Consider the following 24,872-nt stretch of genomic DNA (forward strand, 5'->3'; position numbering starts at 1 on the left):
ACACTCAGATTGGGCCCATCTGGTAGCTGTCTGTTATTGATTTCCAGTGTGATTTAGAGGATACATCAACTTGGCAAAGCATGACAAGTCCAAGAATAGTTCTCCCAGATATATTAACAGCAGCTTTACATTTAACCAGATAAATCTATTCCATTGGCTGCTATCAGGTTTTTTAAGTCATATCTGGGTGACTCAGAAATTGAATTTGCATACTAATTGTGTGTAATGTGGTCTAATAATGACCAAACTAAAACATAAATCTGATGGACAGTATTTATGTCCATATTTGGAAAGGGCAGTTTGCATCCTTTAATGAATAAATTAAACCTTGAACAAAAGGACAGGGCTCAGCAGTTCTCAGTCATGCTTAGCCTTTAATTACTTACTTTTAACAGCACTATTATTTTTGTAAAAATCTGTCATTTCTTCCCATCACTGCTCCTCATCTAATGGCTCTGATTAGGTTAGCCACAGCTGGTAGACACAACTAAAGCTAAACTCACAGGTATTAACAAGCTGACTACTCAACCTTGTCTATTAATCTGTTCAATGCTCTTAAGCAAATGGCTTCAGTTAGCTAATGGATCTCTATTGCAGGGGGCTTAATCTTAATGTAGGTCCCCCATTGTGTGTATTTGTGCATAACACTAAAGACAAGCTGCGTATGGTTAGTGCTGTATATACAGTTAAGCCTTTACATATAGAATTTTTACCATGTCAAATGGTTAAGGTGTGAGTCACCATGCCTGTACAGCAGTTCTTGTGCTGTAGTTGTGCAGAATAATTGTCTCACACTCAGGATTCAATTGAATAGAAAAGACAAGATGCTTCTGCTTCTCGATCAAACTCTGAGAGCTAGCCAGCTGGAGAAAGAGGGTGGGATTGACCTCATTCTGTTTGAAGTATTGATTGTTGCCGTATTAGGAAGCCTTGTTTTTTTTATAACTAGATGCTGAATTCGTACAAACAGCAGGATGGGAAGATATTGCGTTCTTAGCAGTGATTCAAGGACCGAGGTGACTAATTTATTCTGAGGAGGTTTTAGACCACTTGGCGAGCTGTGGCGATGTAGAGCAATGTTTTGATGAGGCCCCTTACTGTTTGTGTGATATAATCTGCCAGCACTTGCACAGGAATGCATGAATGACACACATCTCATAATTATGTTGTGAAATGTTAACAAAATGTCTTTCAGTTCCAAGACTCCACACCTGTTAACGGACTGACTTTCTTTTAACAGGTGCCATTTAACTAACCTTTCTTATTTATCTACAATAATGGGTAAATAAATATATAGACAGAACTTTATTAATTCCTTGAGTCAGTTCCTCTGGGAAATTCAGTAAATATATAATAATTGAACTGTTATCATATTGACATAAGGAAAGATTTTTTAGTTCAGTGCAGTTTCTTTACAAAAGATGCAATAATGGCATAAAAAGACTACAAAAGCAGGGGAGTAGATTTCTGGTATAAACCCTTTTCCATTAAAGTATCTTGTAAAAACAATCAATTTTAGTTTTGCTGCAACGATACAATACGTATTGACATTTTAGCAGATAAGCAGTTTTTTATTTACCTTTATTTAATTTTAGAAGTGAAGCCATGCGATGAGAGAGTGCTTTTTTATGTGCAGCTTTTATGTCATTACAACCCTGGTTTAATGCAGTATGACACTGTGTAAGTGTATTTATACTGCCATATGTGTTCGTCTTTTTTGGTTGCTAGGTTATAGTTATATACTCGTGTTTTGCTCAAGCAAAAGTTGAAACCTAAGTAGGTTGACAATGCTGTGCCGTTATGACTCAGCATACAATGACATTACTGGAGTTACAGGAGCTCTCATTTTTAATCGACTAGCATAATGACTTCATGACAGTTGCTAAACTTATCTCAAAGTCTGTTACACACTGGCAGTTGCACCGTCCAAGCTTGCATTTGCATATGACTTACATTTGAGCATATAAAACTAGAGTGCAGCTGGCAGGCTTTGTGTGCTCAGTGTGTGGTTGACGTGCATAGTCTTTTCTTTTTTCTTTTTTGTTTTATATGGAAAATAGAAGTGGACCATTTGTTTCTGAAGTTTAATTTTCAAACTTTGTCTTTCAAATATTTCAAGGGTTAGTGTTGTGAAGCTTCTTGTGTTATGCAATGACCTCTCCCTGCTGTCCATGCACTGACTGTCTGTGTTTCTGTGTCCGAACTGTAGGTTGAATGCGTTTTTCGCCAGCCTGGACAACATGAGCACAATCTCACCAACAGACTTCGACAGCTTGGAGATCCAGCAGCAGTACAATGACATCAACAATCGCTGGGACCTGGCAGCAGAGACTGACTGGGACAATGAGAACAGTTCGGCACGTCTCTTTGAACGGTCTCGTATTAAGGCCCTCGCAGGTATGCTACACATCAGTGTACGTTCTTCCAGTGTTGCTTGTCAACGTGCACCCATGTACGTGCATTTCTTTCTGTTTAAAACATTTTGTCACAATTGAAAACAAGAGTGTCACATGTCTGTTTAGAGGCCGGATACTGTAACACTAAAGGCTAAATTGTAAGTACAATTTATTAAGTATACCAGTGCATGCCAGGTATCCAGGGATAAAAATTGCCCAGGAGAGACTTGAATTAAATTCTACTAATTTTGAAGGCTTGAGTAGCTAAGGTTGTTGTTGAATGGATTGTTTTAAAATTGCACTGATGGATCCATTAAAGTGTGCTGAGCTTTACAGTATGATGTAAATTGTGTGACGATTAAAAAAGTACAAAGAAATGACATAAAAAAGTAAACAAAAGATACAACTCAATAATGACGTTTGGTCTCAAATACCGAAATGCTACCATATGACAAGTCTTTATTTAAAGATGGTGACATTCCATACATACATTACATACATGATTGGGAAAATTTTTTATTAGCTTTTAGAAAATCTTTCGAATTTTACCAAGACTTTTATAGATCAAGTGTCTGCACACATGCTGATGCTCTTGTATTCCAAGATTTGGTTAGCAGGCAGTTTAAATCTATCCATAATAGGTCTGCAAACAGACCTATTATGGGATATTTCTGCGCTTCCTTTTTGCCCTCACAATGTTCTGACATGACAGAGTTTTTTATCCTACCAGTTTCTTTGGTGAAGTAGTCGGGAGAGGAAAGAAGGTTCATTGAGGAAAATAAGACATTTACTCCGAGGAGTATTATGGCTAAAAGCAATGCCAAATGTAACTTGTAAAACAATTGGTGAGAAGGTGAGAATAGAAAACCTGTGACAGTGAAGTCTTGAGCTTTTTAAGTTGAGTTTAAGAAAACTATTTTATTCCCAATATGTTATGAGAAAGATCGTTTTGCACTTACCCCAATGTTGTAACTGTTTTGTAAAGCATGCGTTTTAATATCCAACAAGAGTTTTAGCAATATTCACTTGAGATCAGTCCTGATACTAACACTGCAGAAATCTCTGTAGACTGGGGAACAGGTTTCATTATTTTTTGTCCCCAAAGGCTCAGTTCTGTCTTTATAGGGCAAGACAGAAATACTTCCAAAAGGAGGACAAAACGAGGAAGCTGTATAGTCTGTTGAGCAAAGAGAAATGTGGCTAGGTTGATCTGTTTCTGTGCAGGTTCTTTTCACACCAGTGCTTCTGCATCTAAACTCATGTTATGTCTGATTAGTGATCTTACTAAAATGAATTAAGATGCTATCCTTTTTAAGAGTGCAATAATAATAATAATTTTGATGACAGTTTTATTCAGTAGCTTACTCCAAAGCCTCAAAGCTGTGCAAACACAGGCCAGTCTGCCATTGTTGGAAGCGTCAAATAAGGTGACACATTATTGGCTGTTTTATCAGATCTGCTGGAGGTGTGTTTGTGTGTGTTTATTTAACTGGCCTGGCCTGGCTTCACCTCTATTAAAACCTCTATTGTTAAAAACAAGATGCAGTGTCATAATGAACCCAGCAGAGGGGAGCAACAGGCAGTCGCCAACACACATATATACATGCACAAACACGCACACGCACACATCGAAACCACACGCTATAATGATCTTGAGCACTATTGTAGTCGATGTGTTTCTCAGATATACACCTCATTTTACTGGGGAGGAGTGCACCACAGTTCATTTCCTTTAGGAGCTGCCGTTATATAGAAATTGCACTTTATAAACAGTCATGTCCTGTCAGGTAACTTTTTATTATATAGCAGTATGCTGTAATACTGTTTGCACTTGTGATCAAACAAGAACTTGTGTGTGTATGTGTGCGCTTCTATGTGAATGTCTTTAAATACTGTCTAAGTTTTACAAGTGTGGACTTGATGTGCACATTCTTTGACATGCTCTAGCAGCTATTCCCCCCAGGCTTAGCTTGGGCCCACCGTTTATGACTTCTCCCCAAATGTCAAGACTTTGTGCAGTCTCTAAGGTGCTTTTTCTTTTCACGTCTTCCTCTCAATTTCTGTCAAACGTTTTGTGCCTGTCTCTATGTAACATGATTAGCAGTGCGTACCTCTTACAGTGGAGAGCTTCTCTTGTTTTAAGATCATTTTCGTTTACAGATAACCACTTATCGACTGTACTGTACCGTGTGGGCAGCAAGGCAAGCTGTGCAAATTTGCATTTTTTGAAACCAACGGCTTGCTTCAAACGCAAACAGTTAGGCGTGTTCACTTGAGAGCACGTCCACAGCTACAACACATGGCCTTTGAAAATTATTTGAGTGATTTCTCAATATCTGTGTGCTTTGTGTTCAGTTTTGTAATAGATCTGCATAATTATCATAGACACAACAAACCTGAACTGTATTTAAAGTAGGCCTTTTAATAGGATATTTTTAATAATCAACTGAAACATAAAACAGACACGTGTGTTTGTATTTGGCTTGTGTAAATTTCGCCACATTTATGGACTCATATGAGTAGTTCACCCTACTCTCTTTAGGGGAATTCCCCTTCAGATCAAAGTTTAGAGTACACTTCATTCTTCCGTCCTCCCATGGGTGCTCAGCTGGGGTTGTGCTGTGAGACAGATAAAATATACATGTTTAGCAAGAGATGTCTACTCTTTCCCCTTTTTTAGTGCTTACTCCCCCAGCAGCTTCTGGTTTTTCTGTCTTATCAGGCTAATTAACCACACAAGCTCATTATTCATTGTCACTGCCTGTAGTTTGTTGAGTGTGGAATTTCTCCCAGATGTCATTTAGACAGTTTTCATGTTTCACAAAAGTAACTCTAATCTTGTTTCTTAATTTGTTCATTCGTGGGTTGCATAGCGAGGTAATGCTCACATTTATCTGGTTTTTATTTTTGATGTGATTGCGATGTTTAAAATATGTCCAATGGGATTTTAAGTGGGATAGCTTTGGTGCACTATTTTTCTCACTACATTTGATTGTAGCATAGTCGCTGTTCCTCAAGAGGAAGTGTGTCCTCTTTGGATCTCATTAGTCCAGTCCCCCCTCCATAAACACCCAGTTACAGAAAGCCTGGGGCATTTGGTCCTCTAATGAGAACAATCCAGATGCTGCCAGCTCATCAGGACAAACACAGACCAGACCACGATGATCCCCCCTGACCAGACTAAAAGAGCCTGAAAGAATATGACCTTTGTCCTCACTGTGTTTATAGTTTTGTGTTATTTTTGAGCTGGCGTTTATTAAATATACATTACATTTTAAAGGTGAAATTTCCATTCAATGTTATTTACTGTTAAGAATTTATATTTATAATCTCCTGTTAATGTATACTCCTTGTTAACTGTGACCTTACTCTGTATTACACAGATTAAACTCTTTAATGGAAATAATGGAAAGTATGTATTCAGCAACTATACAATGGTGAGAATCAGTTCTTGCCTGCTTGAAAACGCCTAAATTGATTATAATGAAATTAATTTAATGATTTTCTTGAAGAGCTGCCAGGAATCATTTTAGTACTTGGTTCCAAACTAGTAAGAAGTCAGATCTGCTTAAACCATTTAGTTTTTAAGAGTTAACAACTCACTTCCACCCCCTCTGCCTCATGAAGTAAGTAAAGCAAGTTGACAGATTTTGAATCTTGTTATGGCAGGAAACACTTGCTGCCTTTCTGAGACTTTCTCAGCAGCTTCCTTCCTGTCTTAACGCCCTTCTCATAACGCAGCCCCCACATACAGTAAAGGAAAGATTAAACGTTGTCTTACAAAATAACATACGATCATGTAAAATGATGAGGACTTTTGTGACGCACCTTTCAGGCAAGCCACACCCCGGTGCTCTCTGGAATTAAGGTGGAGTTAGATAATCCACCTAGGGCTACACTGAGCAGAGGACTTTAATGGTTTAGTCCGCCTTCACACCTCCTCCCTCGCTTCCACCATGTTCTATCTATGTGCTCCTCCTTCAAACACACCTTATGCAAATGGCACAATTTTTAGAGAGCCCAGCAGGCTTTGTTTACACAGCTATCCGACTATGGCCGGTTAGCTTGCCTGCAGCTCCTGTGTTCTGCTCCAGCAAATGCACAGAGGTTGAAGGGAAGGAATACCCAGGTTTTTTTTGTTCTCTCACTAGAACCACAAGGGAGTGTAACTTTGCTCAGAGGCCAGAGGGGTGGTGAAATGAATGAAACAAGAGAACTTTTTGCTCCTCAGTTTTGGTTAAATGATTCTTTGAAAAAATCCCCCACCGTTGCACTCACTCTGCGTGTCATTGGACAAGGTGGACCTTACGGTGGATGAAGAGAAGAAAAGGCGGCAACATTTCTCAGCTTGTGTTGTGGGAATAAAAGAGGAGGATATACCAAGGCTTTTGTGGTACACTAAAAGTATCTTTTGGATAACCTTTTAAAGGATTTGATCTTGGTTTGTTTTTCTTTTAAAAGTCGCAAAGTTTGCTTCTGTTGTGCTATGTGGGAGAATACCCATTCATTCTGTGCCTGAGAGGAATATTTTACAAAGACGGCTTGAGGACGAAAAAAAAACATGGAGTGGGACCACAGGGAAAGAGATTCCTGCTTGTCCCCAGCAGCTTTTGTTAATCAGGTGCAATACTCTAACATCCTCGAAGGAAGATTTAAACAGTTGCAAGGTAAGAGTTAGATCTCATTGAAAGGGAAGATCCTTTTTAATTACCACACGTTTCTATGATGTTGTTATTTTTTTAATTTTTAAACATTTTTTTTAACTGAGCTGATACCTTGATAACTTGATAACCTTGATAACTCTGCCGTATAACTCTGTGCTGCTTATGAAAACCGTTTTTAATGTTACTAATGTTGATAAAGCAGTTGTAGAGCCAGCAGCGAACACGTATTCTGTTGTTTGTTGAAACAGGAAATATTGAGTAGAAATCTACTACTTGGCATGCAGTAGTTGTGGGTGCAGGTGCTTCGAGTTGTAACTAAGGCCGCAAAAGACTTTATTTTTTCCCCTGGATGAGGTAATTATCAGCATGAGGTTGAAATAATTCTTCTTACTTATGAACCTTTTCTGAGCTAGGAGAGAAATGAGGAAGAGATACAGTAGGCTCTCGGCTCATATCTAAAGCAGGCAGTCAGTCTGGCACCTGATCACTGTGCCACCTGTCCGTTCTTATCTTATTACAATACACAGCTCTGTTACTCACTGAAGCCTGCCAAGTCTATGAGATCTAGCTTATAGAAATCAGAGGCCATGGGAAAAGAATCTTAGGCTGAAACTTACAGGGTTCCCTTAAAATTAATCTCTTAACTACACTAATCCAATTACTTTCTTAACTAATGTATGTAAAAGCTTGTGCTAAATAGCAGTAAACATGGTTACCTGAAAACAGTTTTTAAAGTGTGGAGGTTTACAGTATTTGAAAGTGTGTAGTGTGAGGGACACTGGCCTGCCATTTGTGTGCATGAAGATCAGTCTATTCCTGGTTGCCATCTGGGATGGAGAACTGCCTTCAAGTTTACTTGAAGGGCAGGTCTACTTTCTACTTTCTTTGCAGGTTTGACATTCTTGTTGCACACCAACATGTTGGCCAATATCTACATTATCGCAAGATTATCGCGGAAATAGACACGGTTTCTGTTGAAAGAAGATTTATTTCTTATCTGTGAAGTAATGTTTACATCTTAACTCAAAACACCACTAGTTTTTACTGGAGATAAGAGCCACATAACAAATGGTATCACTTTCCTTAAGAATATATAAACGTTGCTGCATTTTCTTAAACTGATCTTGCACCCACAATCACCGGTAAGCTAGGGGTACATTCCAGCATGTTTTTCTTCAACTTCAGCCTGTAACTCACAGGCAAATGTATGGGTTCAGAGATTAGTCATCAAGCTAGTAGCAATGATTCCCTATAACAAAGATACTTTCTGTCTAATGTGTTGGAGAGATGACTATGAGCTACACATGATCTACCTCTACTTTGATAGACGTGTTTGTGCGTAGATGTGTTTTGGGTAAAATTTGTCATAAATGCAATGATACACATGTATCTAAATGCACAGCACATCTTGTCAACACCCACTTGCATTTCCAGTTTGACTACGCTTGCGGCTCATTCTTTGTGTCACTCCCTCATGTTGAATCATGAGAGCTGGTGTAATTGAAGGATATGGTGTGCACTCACATAGTTTTGTCATAGCACCAATTTGCAAAAAGGTTTTGCATTGCATCATTTACATTTTATTAGAAATATTTGCCATTCATTTGCAATTTTAATTTTTTGCAAGCTTAAATTAGCGCTTTGTCATTTTAAACACAAACGTCATCTCTGTTGTGCAATATGCTACAGTTACTTTAGAAATCTTAACACAGACAAGGGCAAATATTTTATCGGGCCCAGTACCAGTCCAACAAGAAGTCATGTTTAGGATCTTCTGGCTGTTGTGTAAATGATGGCTAAATGGTAAAGGTTAAACTGAATAACTATATTACAGTGGTCAAAGCAGACATGTTTAATGAAAAACCAGGCCTAGTGGTTTGCGCCATTTCTGTCAGTAGTCTCTGTTACAGGTTGGAGGGAAGTTTTTTTCCCTGTTGCCCAGATCACACTGTGTATTATATTCCTTTTGTGTGTAAAGTACATTGGAGGAAATCTATACCAAAGTTCAGCCTTTTACTTCAGGCAGGAGCCAAGATGAATATTTTTTCATTCACTATCCCAATTCATCAGTAATTAGGGTAAGAGTTATAATTTGTCAAACAGCCATACTTGGCATTGTTTCATCAGTTTTGGTTTGTTGTTTTAGTGACAGCATTCATTCATTTCATTTTGTTTTTACGTCAGTGTTACCCCTGGCTTCATTCTGATAGCCACAAAAGTCACATCGTCTGCATGCTTTAGTATATCAGTATGTGGTAATCTTGTGTCTATCTCTGAACTGTATGCCCCTGTTTATGTGGCTGCATGCCGTCGAAACTTGTGCTTGTATTGAACGTGATATACAAGTGTTACCAAGTTCAGCCGAGTAAGACTGCTTTTAGAGAAGGGATCAGGGTGCCCAGTCAGACTGAAGCTAACAGGTTCAGATGCTGTGAGGTTAATGGAAATGTGTAAAAGGGCATTTAGACAACAGAGTGTTGGTCCAAAGGGTCACTTTCTTAGCCACTGTGGACTTTGGCAGTACTGTCACTCAGCAGGCCTTAGCAGCATGGCATTGTTCAAACAGAAAGTACTTTTCTCTAAAGCCTTCAAATAGACAAAGTGACGAGGTGTCCATATATACTTTGCAGCATAGGCTATTTTGAACTGAACCCACAGATTTCTCACTGTAGTGTGTAATAATTGATTCTCAGCCTGATATGTATTTCCTGTACTAATTTAGTTCATATAATCTGTTGACTCTCCATAAAGAAGTGGCTAATGTTGTTGTGTTTATCTACTTTTTCTGCATAATTAAAAAAATGAATTAATACTGGGGGACATCAGTGGTGCATTTTGCTCAAATATCAAATCTAGCAAGACACTTTTGAATGTTTGTAACCTGATATTTCTAAAAGTCTCAGTGAAAGCTCAGTGACTTGTGGCCTTTGGCTGTAACTGAGAGTCACATCAGCAAGGGTGAAGATTTAACATAGGTGCAGACATGCACAATAACTTTCTTTGTTTGTAGAGTGCAGAAAGAAAGACATCATTAGACAACAATGGTACAATGAATGTTGTCCTATTTACATGTTACATGCCACATGGGTCCAGACGTTATCGTTAAGGGATGCTTATTTATGTTTCTTTTCTCATGGGATTGGCCTTGCTCAGTCTAGATTTCTCCCATCTTCCTTTATTATCACGTGCAGCTGAAAGTTCCACAAAGAAATGTGATTGAAGGAGGGTATCACTTCCATCAGTACGATTTAAAAAGGAGAGGAGGTCTCTCTGTCATACCCTCCCTGTCAGTTGTAATAACAAACCCGTTAAAGTTGGGCAAGCTTCTAAAGTTGCAACCTCAAGCTGCTAAAAGTGCAAGAATAACTCATGCCACATGTGGCAAGGCGGCGGTTTTACTACAGCCCTAGTTTCAAAGTTATAAGTGAAGGAAGGGAAGTTCCGCTTTTATAGGGAGAAGAATGTGAAAGCATGCGCATCTGTGTTTCGCTCACTTGCACAGACAAGACATTTCTATTTCACACAAAAATGCAAAGAATGAAATCAAACCAGAATATAAAAATGGCACTGAATAAACACAAACAGTGGCAGGGTACTATAACACTGTAGATATTTACAACACAAATTGTTGACTTCAAAGTAGATAGATATTTTAAGTTGAAGAAGCAGTGGTGAAATGACGTGTAGAAACACATTTCACTTACAGTGGAAAAATGATTAGCGTGGGACTGAGAAAGATTTCTGCCAATGTGGCGTTAATTTTTAGCTTGGTGGCTCCAGGTAATGAGTACATCTTGTGTTGTTTTCCCCGTACTGGTAGAAAAATATTTACAAACACCAACATCTCCCACAACTTCTGTAAAACGATTGCATTGGTCATGGCACCCCACACCATAGTTAGTGTTGATTGAAACCACCCACTGGTGTCAGTGCAGAATGGTAACCACTAACCACAAAGATTACAAGCTGCTTTTGTCTGTGGGAGTTTTCTCTCTCTAAGTACTTCATGGTATCTCTTTAATGAGTGCCTTGGGTCTACTCTGTAATTTCAGATAGCCAACAGTTCAAGCCAATCACTGACTATAGATTTCTGAGCTTCATGGCGCTTCCAGATTAGTTCCAAATGACCCGTGTAGTGCTGTAGTGTGATTGTTGTGTGTGTTTTAGAATTTTCAGTGGTAAAACCTGCAATTTTATGATTTTATTTGCAGCAACCAACAATATTTTGTCCTTAGATGGTTGTCACCATTCGACACAGAATGTGAAATATCTTGCTGTTTTATGTACATAATGGATTCAGCACAAAGTTATCTATCCATCCACACACCCATCCATCCATACATTTATTTTTCTTAACTGCTTATCCAGTTCAGGGTTGTGATGGAGCCAATAACTATCCCAGGTGTCATTTGGTTAGAGGCCGGGTATATCCTGGGCAGGTCGCCAGTCTATCACAAGGCCAAAACACAGACAACTCAATTCACTCTCACATTCACACCTGCAGGCAGCTTAGAATCACTAATTAACCTAACATCAGCAACTCTGCCTTTAGACTGTGGAAGGAAGGCAGAATACCTAGAGAGAACTCACACAGGCACATGGAGAACATGTAAACTCCACATAGAAGGTGGGGCAACAGTGCTAACCACCCTGCTCTCCTGAGAAGCTGCCATGTTATACATTCATGCAGAATTACTTAAATATGCAGTATGTTATAAAGGCAGATATCAAGTATAAAACTTGACATGCATCCATAAATAAATGTATGCATATTGTAGTAATATGCATTAATACATACCCAACAATCCTGATGTAGTATAGTGTTGATTTTTCATTTACTCTACATATACAGTTTCAATTTAGTTTTATTTATAGAGCACAAACACATACTTCAAAGCGCTTTATACTATAAGGTAGAGCTGGGCGATATAAGATTTTTTCATATCATGATATGTTTTTTGGTTTTTTTTGCATTTCAGGCGATAACGATATATATCACGATATAAGCCAAATAACTATATTTGTAAAATTTAAATGTGCCAGTGCTCACAAGTAAAATGTGAAATAATCAGCAGCTTGTTTTGATTTAAATATTTATTTCCCATAATAAGTTCAACAGGGTAGATGTACTTAAGGAACATGAGACTTTTTCAGATAAATAAAGGCAAATATTGCAAACTACACAAAAGGCAGCCGCTAAAGCGTTTAAGTTTCAAAATAGAACAAAAAACACAGACTACTAAATTGTCAATTCCACTTAGAAACAAAATATTAATTCTAAAAATAAATCTTAGTTTGTTTTACAGAAGAACAGACAAAACTGACTAACTTTTGTCAATATCAATTAAACTGAGAACTAAAAGGAAATTTTCAATCTCTCCTTGTTGTATAGCTTAGCTTTTCAAACAGTTTTAACAGTTACTTTCGTCTGACAAAAGCCGCTGTGATTGGTTTGGCTCTGCGCTACTTAATTTGGATTGGCTGTTCTTTTTTTTTTTTTTTTTTTTTTAAGAGGACAAGAGCAGTGAGGTCTATCGCAATAGTTTAATTTTTCTATCAAGAAAAAGTTATTCAGATCGTTCGTTATCGTTCTATCGCCCAGCTCTACTATAAGGTAAAGAGCCTACAATAATAGAGTGAAGCCCAGCAATCACACGGCCCCCTATGAACAAGTACTTGACAACAGTGTGAAGGAAAAACTCTCTTTCAACAGGAAGGAAGCTCGAGCATAACCAGGCTCAGGGAGGCTGAGCCTGGTTCACAGCTAGTTTGGGGTTGAGGGGAGAAAGACAGGACACACTGTGGAAAAGAGGTTACTAATAACTATTGATTAAATGCAGAGTGGTGTGCAAACACATAGCAAGTACAAAAAGGTGAGTTCAGAAGAAAAATGCTCAGTGCATTATGGGAAGCCCCCAGTAGCCTATGCCTATTGCAGCATAACTAAGGGAGGCTTCAGGATCCCCTGATCCAGTCCTAACTAAATATTTTATCAAAAAAGGAAAGGTTTTAAGCCGAATCTTAAAAGTAGGGAGAGTGTCTGTGTCCTGAATCCAAACTGGGAGCTGGTTCCAAAGAAAAGGGGCCTGAATTTATGAGTAAGTAAAGAAATCGCAACACAATGGCCCAGTGTGTTTGACAGTGGGTGATCCTACTTAGAAAAGGTGAAGAAAATCTGCAGTGTACATTTTTTCCTTTTATCTGAAGTGCTTACTGTGGAAAGTTATTTATGGATGGCGTCGCTCCTTGTCCAGCGTGCAGAAGTGATGCCACTGGGAGTCCAGAATGCACTGTCATCCAACGCAGTGCATGGATGCAGAATTCATAAGAAACAAAGGATTAGAAGTTGCCCTCTGCCCCCCCCCCCCTCACTAATGCTTTGTCTTCGTGATGTACAGCACAAACAGACAAGATTTGATGAGCGACGGGGGTAGAAACAGTGCTGGCATTAAGTCCTGTTCCAGTCTCTGTTGTGTATACAGTAACACACACAAACAATTCTGACCTTGACGTGGGCTCGTAAAGGAAATTAATTTTATCAGTGACATTGTCAGCAGTGGATAATGATCTCAAAGTCTTAATCAAAAAGTGATGATTACTGATTTTGTTCAGTTGATTTATTGCCTCGTATTTCAGGGTTATTTTAAATGTTTTGTACATTTTGCTGTATGAATGCTTTTTTGACAGGCCGAGATGGCAACCATCATGATGATCACATGCTGTGCTGCAGCAAACATGTTTTTGAAACGATAGTCCTGTTTTTTGCAAACTGATCACAGTGTGTGTGAGTGTGAAATTTCCAGCCAAACAATATTCTGTCTCAGTTACACTGCACACTGCGGGGTCACAGCAAGTAAAAAAAACATATTTTAATGTACACAGTCATGTGATTTATTTTTTCCTGTGATCATTATTTATTACACCTTGATGCAGCAGTGACCACTGAATTAAAAGAGCACATTATATGCTGGCATATTAAAAAACAAAACAAAAAACCCCCAAAAACAAATAAAAAACCAATAACTTCCTACAAATGATATCCTAAACTTTATATGACCCCATAAACTGCCACTGCTGATAAAGACTGTTGTCTTTATGGTTTTCCTTCTGAGCCTTGGGCCACTAAGTCAGTGTTAGTGTTGTATCTGTCTCCATGTTATCACCAAACATGATCCCGGGCACTATGAGCCACACAGACAGGATTAAGTCTGGCGGCATATTGGTTCGGATTACCTGCAGATAATCATCGTTATCAACAGTGCCCAAGTTCATTTGACAGTGAAATAGAAAAGCAGCAGCAAACTAAACCCCCGAACCTTCAATTGTAAAGAGGGCACTGGCTGAGACAGGCCCTCACCTCCCTCACTCTGACATATACTTAAAGCTTACTACCAGACACGAACATGTTCAAAGTGGCTGGACATGCCCGAATGTGCCTTTGAAACATTTAGCGATGACTTTAACCACAGGTTTTGATCTGTTATTAGTAAACTATAGAGGAAAAACATGACATTTAGAATTTTAATTACTTGTTTTTTCTACCTTGCACAAAGAGACTCCAAAAGAGTGAGCAAGAAATACATGATAGGCAGGATCTTAAATCTACATTTATAATGTTCGTTTTAGTGATACCTAAATATGGGTACATTTTACTCTTATGTCAGACACATGTGCTGTGAAATCATTTAGTGGTAGGGTATCCAGTTTAATATGTTTTTGAATTAAAAATAAATAGTATAGTAGTAGATTGAATCCTCATTTGACATGGGGTATATGCTGGGATTTATATAACATCCAGAGCTCTATCTGTCTATTTAGTGCTAATTACAGGTATGTAAACACAAGTAGATCAACGGTGTTATCACAATGAATAGTAGTGTGAGAGCTTTCATTTTAAACTGTGATGTTTGCGGACTTATTTTAGTGTTTTTATTTGAAGAAGAGAGCTAAGACAATGCAAGACAAACTAGTAATTATCAGACTTGGCTTCTAAAGCCCCAGTTTTCTCACTCTTCTCTCATATTGTCTGTTGTGTAATTCTCTAACAGTGTTTGGAAACCCTGAAGGTGTTTCACATGACGTGAGACATTTGACACTATAAGTAGAGCATAGTTTGAGCTTTCTTTATCTTTTGTCACCATCATGCATCAGTGTTCACACTTTTCAAAATACATAGTGCACCACCAGACTTCCTGTTGTGGAAGCTAAGCAGGTTAGTAAAATGTAAAATTTCAATTAGATGTGAACGAACTAACATTACAGTTGACGTGTCATGCTTTGCACTTGCAAAAGCAACAGCTGCAGTAGTTTTACACTTATCTACCATATCCACCTCTGATGACAGGTTTGTGTTTGACTGCTTTGAATGAGCAAACACGTCAGAGACTGATGTCTGTGTTTGTCTGTCTGGTTTTCTTGTTCGGCAGCATTGTTATTAGGAGTGTAGCACAGGCGAGGTAGGTACTAGCATTTTATGGGGGTTTTTTAGGACCCCTGCCCACCAACCCACTGCCTCCTCCTCATTGCTGGGTGCTATGTCACAACATGACCAAGCCTTAAGAGGAATGTAGCCACTTCCACAGCGCTCCTGTGCTCTGTTGCACAGGAGTCCTTATTTTCTGGATTATTAAACAACTTCATACTGATTAGCAATCCTTTAATAACTGAATAATCTGTCATTGTTAGACACGAGAAATATGGGGAAACAAATAAAGGAGGCTTTGTTAGAGTCTATTATTAAAAGGTGTAAGAACCAAAGCCCAAACCACAATCCACTACTAGCTCATCCCATGGCAACATCTAGAGAACTATCCTATACTAAAGCTCTTTGACTGAGTAGCTGCTTGATGACAATGCTATTCCTTGTTTGTCAGCGTATCTCTTAAGTTCCAGTAAAACTGGTAAAAACACACCTATCCTCAGGACTGTCGGGCTGATAGCTGAAATGGTAGCCTGAGTTCCAGCTATTCACCATATATGCCTGTAGGCCATGGCTGTAGCCGGCCCTGTCGCCTGTTTTGAGTTAACATTTCTTTCTACAACCTGCTTTTTTGTCTTTGTTTGTATAACTCTGTTATTAAAAATTTAACAAGTTTAAAAAAAAAGCAAACATTTCACGTCTTATCTAAACTGAATTAGATTCTTCATTCTATCATTCATTCAGTTTTATAGTATCATTAATTGTAAAGATGTTTGTTTGTTTTGGGGGTTTGGGGTTTTTAAAAATCTAAAACTTAAATCTCTAAATTACAAAAGTAAAGACCTTTATTACTTTGAATGGGAAGCATTTTCTTTTCTCTCCATAGGTGTAATATGAGTGTTGTGTTGACTTTGTTTCGGCTCTGGCTGGGCAACTCAGGGAAAATCTGAGACTTGTCCTGAAGCTGCTCTGGTGTTGTGCTGTCTGTATGTTTTTGTTCACCGTCATGTTCGTAGGTGGTCGCAGTCTCTGGTTGCATGTATTCTTTAAGGAACCTGTGTGCCTGGGCAGAATGCATTCTCCTCGTAGTTCTGACTAGTCTAAGAATGGTACTAACCATGTAATAAACAGTGCCAGGTGTCTGCACATATTGTCAAGTATCACTATCAGAGTTGCTTTAAATGAAGTTTTGTACATTTTTTAACCTTTACATGGACTCACGCGTCATATCTTTAACTTTAACAGTGAGTTCTGTTTAGCCATTCTAAGACAATGGCCTGATCAATAGAGTACTATTCCTTTACTAGTATTACTCTGACCTAGTACTACTACAGTTCTAGTGGTAGTAGGAACAATCACAGCTTTACAAACTCTTTGGCTTGGTTTTGTCATAACATTCAGTGTGTTGATTTATTTCATTTCTGCTGACTTCCTATATGTATCTTTGTATCTGTTAACTGAAATGTTTTTTGTGCATCCAGTGAACACAGTCAGATGGCAATCTGTACCAAGGTTTCTGCATTATAATTTTGAGTATTAACTCAGTGGTTTATTTATTTGGTACTCTAGTGACTCTATGCACATGTTCTCAGTAATTGCTGCCCCACCAAACAGGGTGTAACATTATCAGTAAATAATACTTTATAGTTGTATGTAAATTTAACTTCCTTTCATCTTCCTGTGTGGTTTTGTGTGAAATTCTGGCATGATAAGTGCTTGTTGTTATTTGGAAATGTTCGTTGAGACACCCAGTTCAGTGCTGTTTCAGTAAAACAATCTCCTGGCTAAGTGAATGTATTCAAAACATAAATACGTTAATCAGTTAATTAAAAATGTATAAAAACTGGAGTGGCGGTTTAGCTCACTAGGTTGAGCATGCAGTCCATACGCCATAAGGCTGATGCAGAGTCTTCTCTAGGCTCTCTTGGTGATGTTTTTTTGGCAGTGTGATCAGTCCTTGAGATTTCATTTCAAGGTTGTGAAATGGCTAGAAAGACATTGTAACATGAGTCTCAGTGGGCAAAATGAGACTCGACAAGTTTGTCCTTCTGTAGTTGGCAGTCTGGCAAGTCGGATGCTCATGGGATTTATATACATCATTGATACCATGTTAATATAATATTAACAAACACCACATGGGCCTGGTTGCGAGAGGTCATGCTTAATGAAAGGTTTATTTAAATGAAAATACTTATAAATGGACAATTAATTACAGATTACTTGAAGTTTGCTGTGCGCGCAACATTACAAGAAACAAAGAGCGCTGTCTGCAGTGTGGATGAAGCACTTTCAGTCTGAAATAATTATACCACTGATTTGATGTTCCACCCATGGAGACATGCATGAGATTTCAAAATGTTCTGCTTTTTGAGTTTACCGTTAGTGCAAGTTGATTACGCAACAGCAGTCTTTGGTTACTGCAGCTTGTTCAGCTTAGATTGTTCACTGATTCCAGAGTAGCTTGGCATCCATCTAATAATCAGAAATACAAATGACTAAACCTTGAAGTGACTCAGTAATCCTTCCACTACCTTCTTTTATTGTATTTCGGTCAATTTCATTAAATGTCGTGCAAACAATTGGTTATGAAGTCAGCTTAATATGTATTTATATGTTTTTTTTAGTCCACTAAAGTTACCATAGGGATGCTGACCTCTAATCTCACGGATCACTGTTAAGCTTATTCACTGCAGCCTCTCACTCCTGCATGAACTGACTAGGTATCGGACAGGTCTTTGAGTGGGCAGTCTCAGCTTTGCATAATGTTTCATTAGAGCAATAAAGTAGTTTGCATTGCCAGGCCTTACCTCCTGCTTGGGGAGTTTTGACAAATGAACAAGTGTTGATGTTTTCAAAATGCGTATGCAGCAACTAATACGGTCTCTTAAACAAACAGTGCTCCTGAACAGCACCACATGCAACGCCTTTGAGATTTTTTTTAACTAACTAATTAACTACTAACTTATGAACAAACTGATTGACCTCACTAGCGAGAGGGCGCAAGATTGCAATGAAGTTTCTTAAATTTGACTCATTAGATTTGAGTTGCACTTCTGCCCTGTTTTATGTCTAATTTTAAGTTGTTCTTGCATTAGGTGCAGTGCTGTAAGTACAGTGCTAGAATAGTGTTTTGAAAAGGCAGGGAGACCTTGTATCCTAGAAATGAGGTCACCTTGTTAGGTGGTGGAGCAGGATTAGCTTCTTACTCCCCCGGTCCATATGTCTCAGCTGCTGTTACAGCTTAATTTATTGTGATTCCTTTTTTCAGCCCTGCTCTTTCAAAGGAACAATAAAAAGTACTCACTAAATGCCATTACTTCATGCTGGTTTTGCACAGTCTTGTTTCTAAACTGACGTCTTCAGAGTAATTAGCAATGCACACATTAGCAGAGCTATCGGTAAACTGTGGTTTGTGGGGGGAGCACCTCTCACTAAGCTGTCACTAGTGATTCTAAAGACTTAATGGCATAGCTTGTCTGTGAAATGAACTGCACAGGGCAGGGGCTTAAGTCTTTATGACTTACTGTCTCCTGGCTGAGCTCAGATGTGATCAAAACTATAGACATTTGTTTTGTTTTTGTTTTTTTTACTGTAAATATGCATTTCCTACAGAGTAATGGCACTGAAGACAGTTCGAAGTAAAGTTTATGTTGTTGTAATGTGTAAAGGCTTTAACCCCCCTCTCTTTCTTTCATCCTTTGCAGATGAACGTGAAGCAGTACAGAAGAAAACCTTTACCAAATGGGTAAATTCTCACTTAGGCCGAGTGACCTGTCGCATTGGTGACTTGTACACCGACCTACGGGATGGGCGCATGCTAATCCGCCTTCTGGAAGTGCTCTCAGGAGAACAGCTGGTTAGTATCACAGAGGAACTAATGCTTTATGTCCCAATCCTGACCCATACCCTCAGGATGACCCTCACAAGTCAGGAGGAAGGAGAAATCATGTGCTTCATTTCTTGTTTTTTGTTTTTTTTAAAAATATGTGATTTACTTCTTTTGCTTCTACTTGCTTTTCTTTTTTTAAACTCCTGCCAAGCCCTGTCTTCTTCAACAATGTCAACCTATGTCAACTTGTATTTTTCTGCTGCTTCCCCTAGCCAAAACCTACTAAGGGCCGCATGCGTATCCACTGCCTTGAAAATGTTGACAAAGCCCTACAGTTTCTTAAGGAGCAAAAAGTTCATCTGGAAAATATGGGCTCACATGACATTGTGGATGGGAATCACCGTCTCACCCTGGGTCTCATCTGGACCATCATCCTTCGCTTCCAGGTAATATATAAAGTAGCTGTGATGAGCTCTACAGATTTTCCCTCTCACCTCAGTCACCATGTTGCTGAACTTGGGCTTTGGGATGTCAGGTCTCTGGATTTAGCCATGCCCAGAAAAACTGAATTATTAAAAGTTAACATAATTTTAAAAAGTAATTCTTTATGCCATTATTGTAGTTATGAACTTACTGTTGTTACTTGACTTCCTTAAATGTTATACACCCCACTACTGCAATAACATTTGAAGGTCAGTTATTATTGAAGCTCCAACCTGACTGGATGTGTACCATACTTACAGATTCAAGACATCAGTGTGGAAACTGAGGACAATAAGGAGAAGAAATCAGCTAAAGATGCGCTGCTGCTTTGGTGCCAAATGAAAACTGCTGGGTAAGAAAGGAGCAGTAAAAGAGAACCAGAAGGGTTGAATTTTTCTTTGTTGAGCTAATGATTAATGAATTCTTATCTGCCCTTTTCAGATACCCAAATGTGAATATACACAACTTCACTACCAGTTGGAGAGATGGTCTAGCGTTCAATGCCATCGTGCACAAACACAGGTCATTGACTTCTTCATGTATTTCACATCACTGATAACAGCTACAGTAAAAGCAGTCCTTTTTATGCATTTACTTATTCAGTGTAATTGCAGTTTTTGTTTCTTACTGTAAGGTTTTTTAGATAACTTAGTCATCCTCCAAATCAAAAGGGAGTGTTGTATTTTAATGGTTTTCATTCCCTTCGTAATGAGGAGCACCTGTCGCAGAACCATTTCCCATCTCTGGGGTGTTTTTATCCCCTTTTCTATTTAGGTCTCCACTTGCTCCTCCCATTCTTTAGTCTGCAGTATGCCTGAAAGGATGAAAATAAATAGGGAATAAGATGACCTAGATCACAGAAATTATAACCCACTTATTTTCTATTAAGAGCCATACTTGATACCCCAGTTGCACACTCTGCTGGTAACTCATGAATAGCTAACATTTAAATGGAGCTGTAAAGTAGAAGCCAAAGGTGTAGCCTAAACACATATGACTCAAACAGAGGAGAGCATATTGTTCCTTACAATGACTGCATACTGTGAGGGTGATAAGGGTGATACTTGATAGATGAAAGCCAACATGGCTTTCAGAGCAGTTAGTGAGCCGTAGGGTAGTTACGCAAACCACTGAGCTGTCTGTCGTTTACATTATCATGCAAGAAATTACATTATGCTCAGTCCTTTTTGTCCTCATTTTATTTTTTGTGAATGCATTCATGCTATAATATCCTATAGGTTTTAATAAAATATACTCACCCGAACGCCTTTCATACTTTTCTACCACCAACCAGCAACTGTAAATGAAAGCATCATTCAGGCATTAGTTTGCAGGTGTGGTTTTCATCCATGATCAGAAGCCTTTTTTCATGCAGATGACTTCATCCAGTTCTAGAGGAACATTTTATGCACCTTGGATTGAAAACATTTTCTTCTGTACTACAACAAGTTGCAATAAGTCAGCCGATATTCGTATTTGCTTGCACCTTGCACTCTTCTGTAACCCCTTCTCATTAAAGTCACAATTATTTTTTCCAATCCTCTGCAGACCCGACCTGATTGAGTTTGACAACCTGAAGAGGTCCAACGCTCACTACAATCTCCAAAATGCTTTCAATGTGGCTGAGAAGGAACTGGGGCTTACCAAGCTGCTGGACCCAGAAGGTGAGTGTTTAAAGCCTCAACAACAACAAAAGCGCTCTTGTAAGTCACATTGATGGCCTGATCTGTCTGCTAAGGCACTAAGCTGTTGCCTGAAACAGATTGGCGAGAGTTTGGCTATAGAGGATTACTGCAATAAATTTTAGATTAGGCAACACTGCATCACTGTAGCAAGTCAGCTATAGTGACATAACAAAAAGCATGATTAAAGATATAAACACTTTCCCACGTGTTATTCAGAGTGTTTTGATGCAAATATTATAGTATATATAATATAAATACCATGTAAATATTTATATTAACCATATTATTTTTTTTTTTTTCAAGATGTCAATGTGGATCAGCCTGATGAAAAGTCTATAATTACCTATGTGGCAACTTACTATCATTACTTCTCCAAGATGAAAGCCCTGGCAGTGGAGGGCAAACGAATTGGCAAGGTTAGTTTTGTGTGTATACATTTATGTGAGTGAAAGTGAGTAGATGTACACTGACTTTATGTCCCCAGTTCAAATAATACTTTTCTCTGCACTTCAGGTGCTCGACTATGCTATTGAGGCCGACCAGCTGATAGAGAAGTATGAGACCCTGGCCTCTGAGCTGCTGCAGTGGATTGAGCAGACCATAGTGACACTCAATGATCGGCAGCTAGCTAACTCTCTGAGTGCTGTACAGAACCAGCTCCAAGCTTTTAACTCCTACAGGACTGTGGAGAAACCTCCCAAGTGAGTGTCAGCTGGGTTAAGTGAATGAGTCAGTGCTTGGTAATCAATTATAATCCAAAATGGTGACGCTATGCAGTACGTTAACTATCAGTGTCTGATGTCCTCAGATTTACAGAGAAAGGAAACTTGGAGGTTCTTCTTTTTACTATCCAAAGCAAGATGAGAGCAAACAATCAGAAGGTTTACATGCCAAGAGAGGGAAAACTCATTTCTGACATAAATAAGGTATGGCTTGTTCTAGAAAAAGCAAGTACAGCCTTCCAACTCAATGTTCGTTTTGTAGATTCTGGATGATACAGGCTTCCTGGCTTATATTTGCATGGCAGGCATGGGAACGACTGGAAAAGGCAGAACATGAACGTGAGCTGGCACTGAGAAATGAGTTGATTCGCCAGGAGAAACTGGAGATGCTCGCTGCTCGCTTTGACCGGAAAGCTGCTATGCGGGAGACATGGCTGAGCGAGAACCAGAGACTGGTGTCTCAGGTAAATTGAAAAAACACAAACAAAATTTGAATTCCTGATTTGAATGCAGTAAATAGATTTACAATAATGCAATCATGGGCTTCTTTTTCTCTGATATTAGGATAATTTTGGAACCGACCTGGGAGCAGTGGAAGCTGCCACTCGTAAACACGAGGCAATTGAGACAGACATTGGAGCATACTGGGAGCGTGTGGCCGCAGTGGAGGCTGTCGCCAAAGAGCTGGAGGCAGAGGGATATCATGATGTGCGGCGCATACTCGCACGAAGGGATAATGTGCTTCGACTCTGGGAATACTTGAAAGAGCTTCTGGCTGCACGCAGAGAGCGTCTGAATGCCCACCGTGACCTACAGAGGCTGTTTCAGGAGATGCGTTACATCATGGACTGGATGGCAGATGAGAAGGTAAAGCTACCACAAAGAAACAGAAGCTTACATAAATTTGACTGCGCTTTGTGTTGAATTACTACTTTGATTCCTGCATTCTCTTGAGGTTTTAATTAGCAAAAATGAGTTTCCTAATCCTCAATTAACATAATTGTTTTTCACATATGTCCCCGACAGCTTTAGTGTCAGCACTTTATAGCAGTAATTAGCTTTGTGCAGGCCTAGCCTGATTGGTGTTACCTTTCTTTGCTGGCTTTACTGAGGTCGACTGAGGTAGACTCCAGTGACTAGAATTACGCGCCTTTCTTCTGTGTTTTCCAACTTCGTTGTACTATTGTACTAAGAATGACTGTGCAATGGCAATAAAGAGTTATCTTAAATGTGCTGACATTTTGATTGGCCAAAGGAAGCGCCAGTAATGCCGGATTACCACTGACACATTTGCCAATATATCAGACCCCTTGTTTGGTTTAAATAGCTGAACAGTGTGAAGTATCATTTATGCTATGTAATTTATACTGTATAATCCAAACTGGCTAAAACCTGACTTCCATGAATGGCAGTAGCAATGGGAATAGCAGTTGTGGGAACCATTTTCCTTTTACTGTCTACATATGTGCAGCTAGCTAACGTTACAGCCCAGCTGCTTAGATTCTGTCATGCTGTCACTAGCATCATCTTCTTATCTCTGATAAACAGATGCTTTCTTCTCCAGAGAGATTGTGGTTGGTAAAACACAAAGTAATTGTAAAATGAAATTACTCACAGGTTTTGCAGATTTAAATGGATAAATCACACTGAAAGCAAGAGATAAAATTTATAGATATAATTTTGGGCTGACCTGACCCTATAAGGATATTATAAGTAACCAATAGAATGGGGTAGTATAAAATCTCAGCTACTTGGATGTGACTCGTCTATAGCTCTGAGTGATGTGTTTGTAACCCAATATGTGAGAAGTCACCAAGCACTAATGATTTATTAGCATTTTTATATTTAAAAATGACGTTTATGTTGTGGCAAGTTGAAAAACAATCGTTATTTATTGAATATATATTTAGTTAAATGTCGATTTTCACAAGATAAAACTGGGAAATATTCTACTGGACTGTGCTTTCTGTTTTCAGGGTCGTCTGCAGTCTCAGGACAGCGGAAAACATTTGCATGATGTGTTAGACCTACTGCAAAAGCACAATCTGGTAGAGGCTGATATTTCTGCTCAGGCAGAGAGGATCAAGGCAGTGCAAGGAGCTGCAAACCGCTTCACTTCCCATGAGCAGGGTAAGTCTTAAAAAATGGTCTTGCACATTTTGTGTACAGAGTATGCATTTTAGTCTGACCCTTTGTGCACACTGTCTAAATTCTGTGTATTTCTGCCTTTTTTTTTTTTAATTGCAAGCCTATAAACCTTGTGAGCCTGGACTAGTTAGTGAGAAGGTTGAGCTGCTGGGTCAAGCCTATGAAGAACTTGGTCAGCTTGCTGTGAATCGCAGAGAGCGCCTAGAGGACTCACGGCGTCTGTGGCAGTTCCTGTGGGATCTCGGAGAGGAGGCAGCCTGGATCCGAGAGCAGGAACAGATCCTGGCTAGTGGAGACTGTGGCCGTGACCTTACTTCTGCCCTTCACCTACTCAGTAAACATGAGGCTTTCAGGGATGAGATGGCAGCCCGCTATGGCCCCCTGAGTAACAGTATTGCTGCTGGAGAAGATCTGGTTAAAGAAGGGCACTTTGGAGCTTCGGAAGTAACTGAGAGGATTCAAGACATCCGTGCACAGTGGGCCCATCTGGAGGAGGTAAATGTTCATCATCAATTCTAAGGTGCTT

At 39.1% G+C, this 24,872-nt stretch overlaps 1 protein-coding gene across 5 annotated transcripts in view; it reads left to right on the forward strand.

The window, feature by feature from the left end:
- sptbn2 (spectrin, beta, non-erythrocytic 2) overlaps window positions 1–24,872 on the forward strand; it is a 46,983-nt gene that overhangs the window by 12,046 nt on the left and 10,065 nt on the right. For 3 of the 5 annotated variants that reach the window (XM_005735488.2, XM_005735489.2, XM_013911460.1), the window contains exons 2-14: window positions 2,210–2,397; window positions 19,184–19,335; window positions 19,581–19,754; window positions 20,052–20,143; window positions 20,233–20,313; window positions 21,340–21,455; window positions 21,780–21,892; window positions 21,990–22,177; window positions 22,285–22,402; window positions 22,504–22,662; window positions 22,763–23,065; window positions 24,175–24,328; window positions 24,447–24,841. In XM_005735488.2, the coding sequence (XP_005735545.1) occupies window positions 2,241–2,397; window positions 19,184–19,335; window positions 19,581–19,754; window positions 20,052–20,143; window positions 20,233–20,313; window positions 21,340–21,455; window positions 21,780–21,892; window positions 21,990–22,177; window positions 22,285–22,402; window positions 22,504–22,662; window positions 22,763–23,065; window positions 24,175–24,328; window positions 24,447–24,841 (2,202 nt within the window). In that variant the 5' untranslated portion in view covers window positions 2,210–2,240. Of the gene's footprint in view, window positions 1–2,209; window positions 2,398–6,390; window positions 7,064–19,183; window positions 19,336–19,580; window positions 19,755–20,051; window positions 20,144–20,232; window positions 20,314–21,339; window positions 21,456–21,779; window positions 21,893–21,989; window positions 22,178–22,284; window positions 22,403–22,503; window positions 22,663–22,762; window positions 23,066–24,174; window positions 24,329–24,446; window positions 24,842–24,872 lie in introns of those variants that run through there. The other 2 variants (XM_005735490.1, XM_013911461.1) reach the window with 2 other exon arrangements.

The sequence above is a fragment of the Pundamilia nyererei genome, unplaced genomic scaffold, assembly GCF_000239375.1.
Source record: "Pundamilia nyererei isolate P.nyererei 1_Seehausen unplaced genomic scaffold, PunNye1.0 scaffold00064, whole genome shotgun sequence".
Taxonomy (NCBI): domain Eukaryota; kingdom Metazoa; phylum Chordata; class Actinopteri; order Cichliformes; family Cichlidae; genus Pundamilia; species Pundamilia nyererei.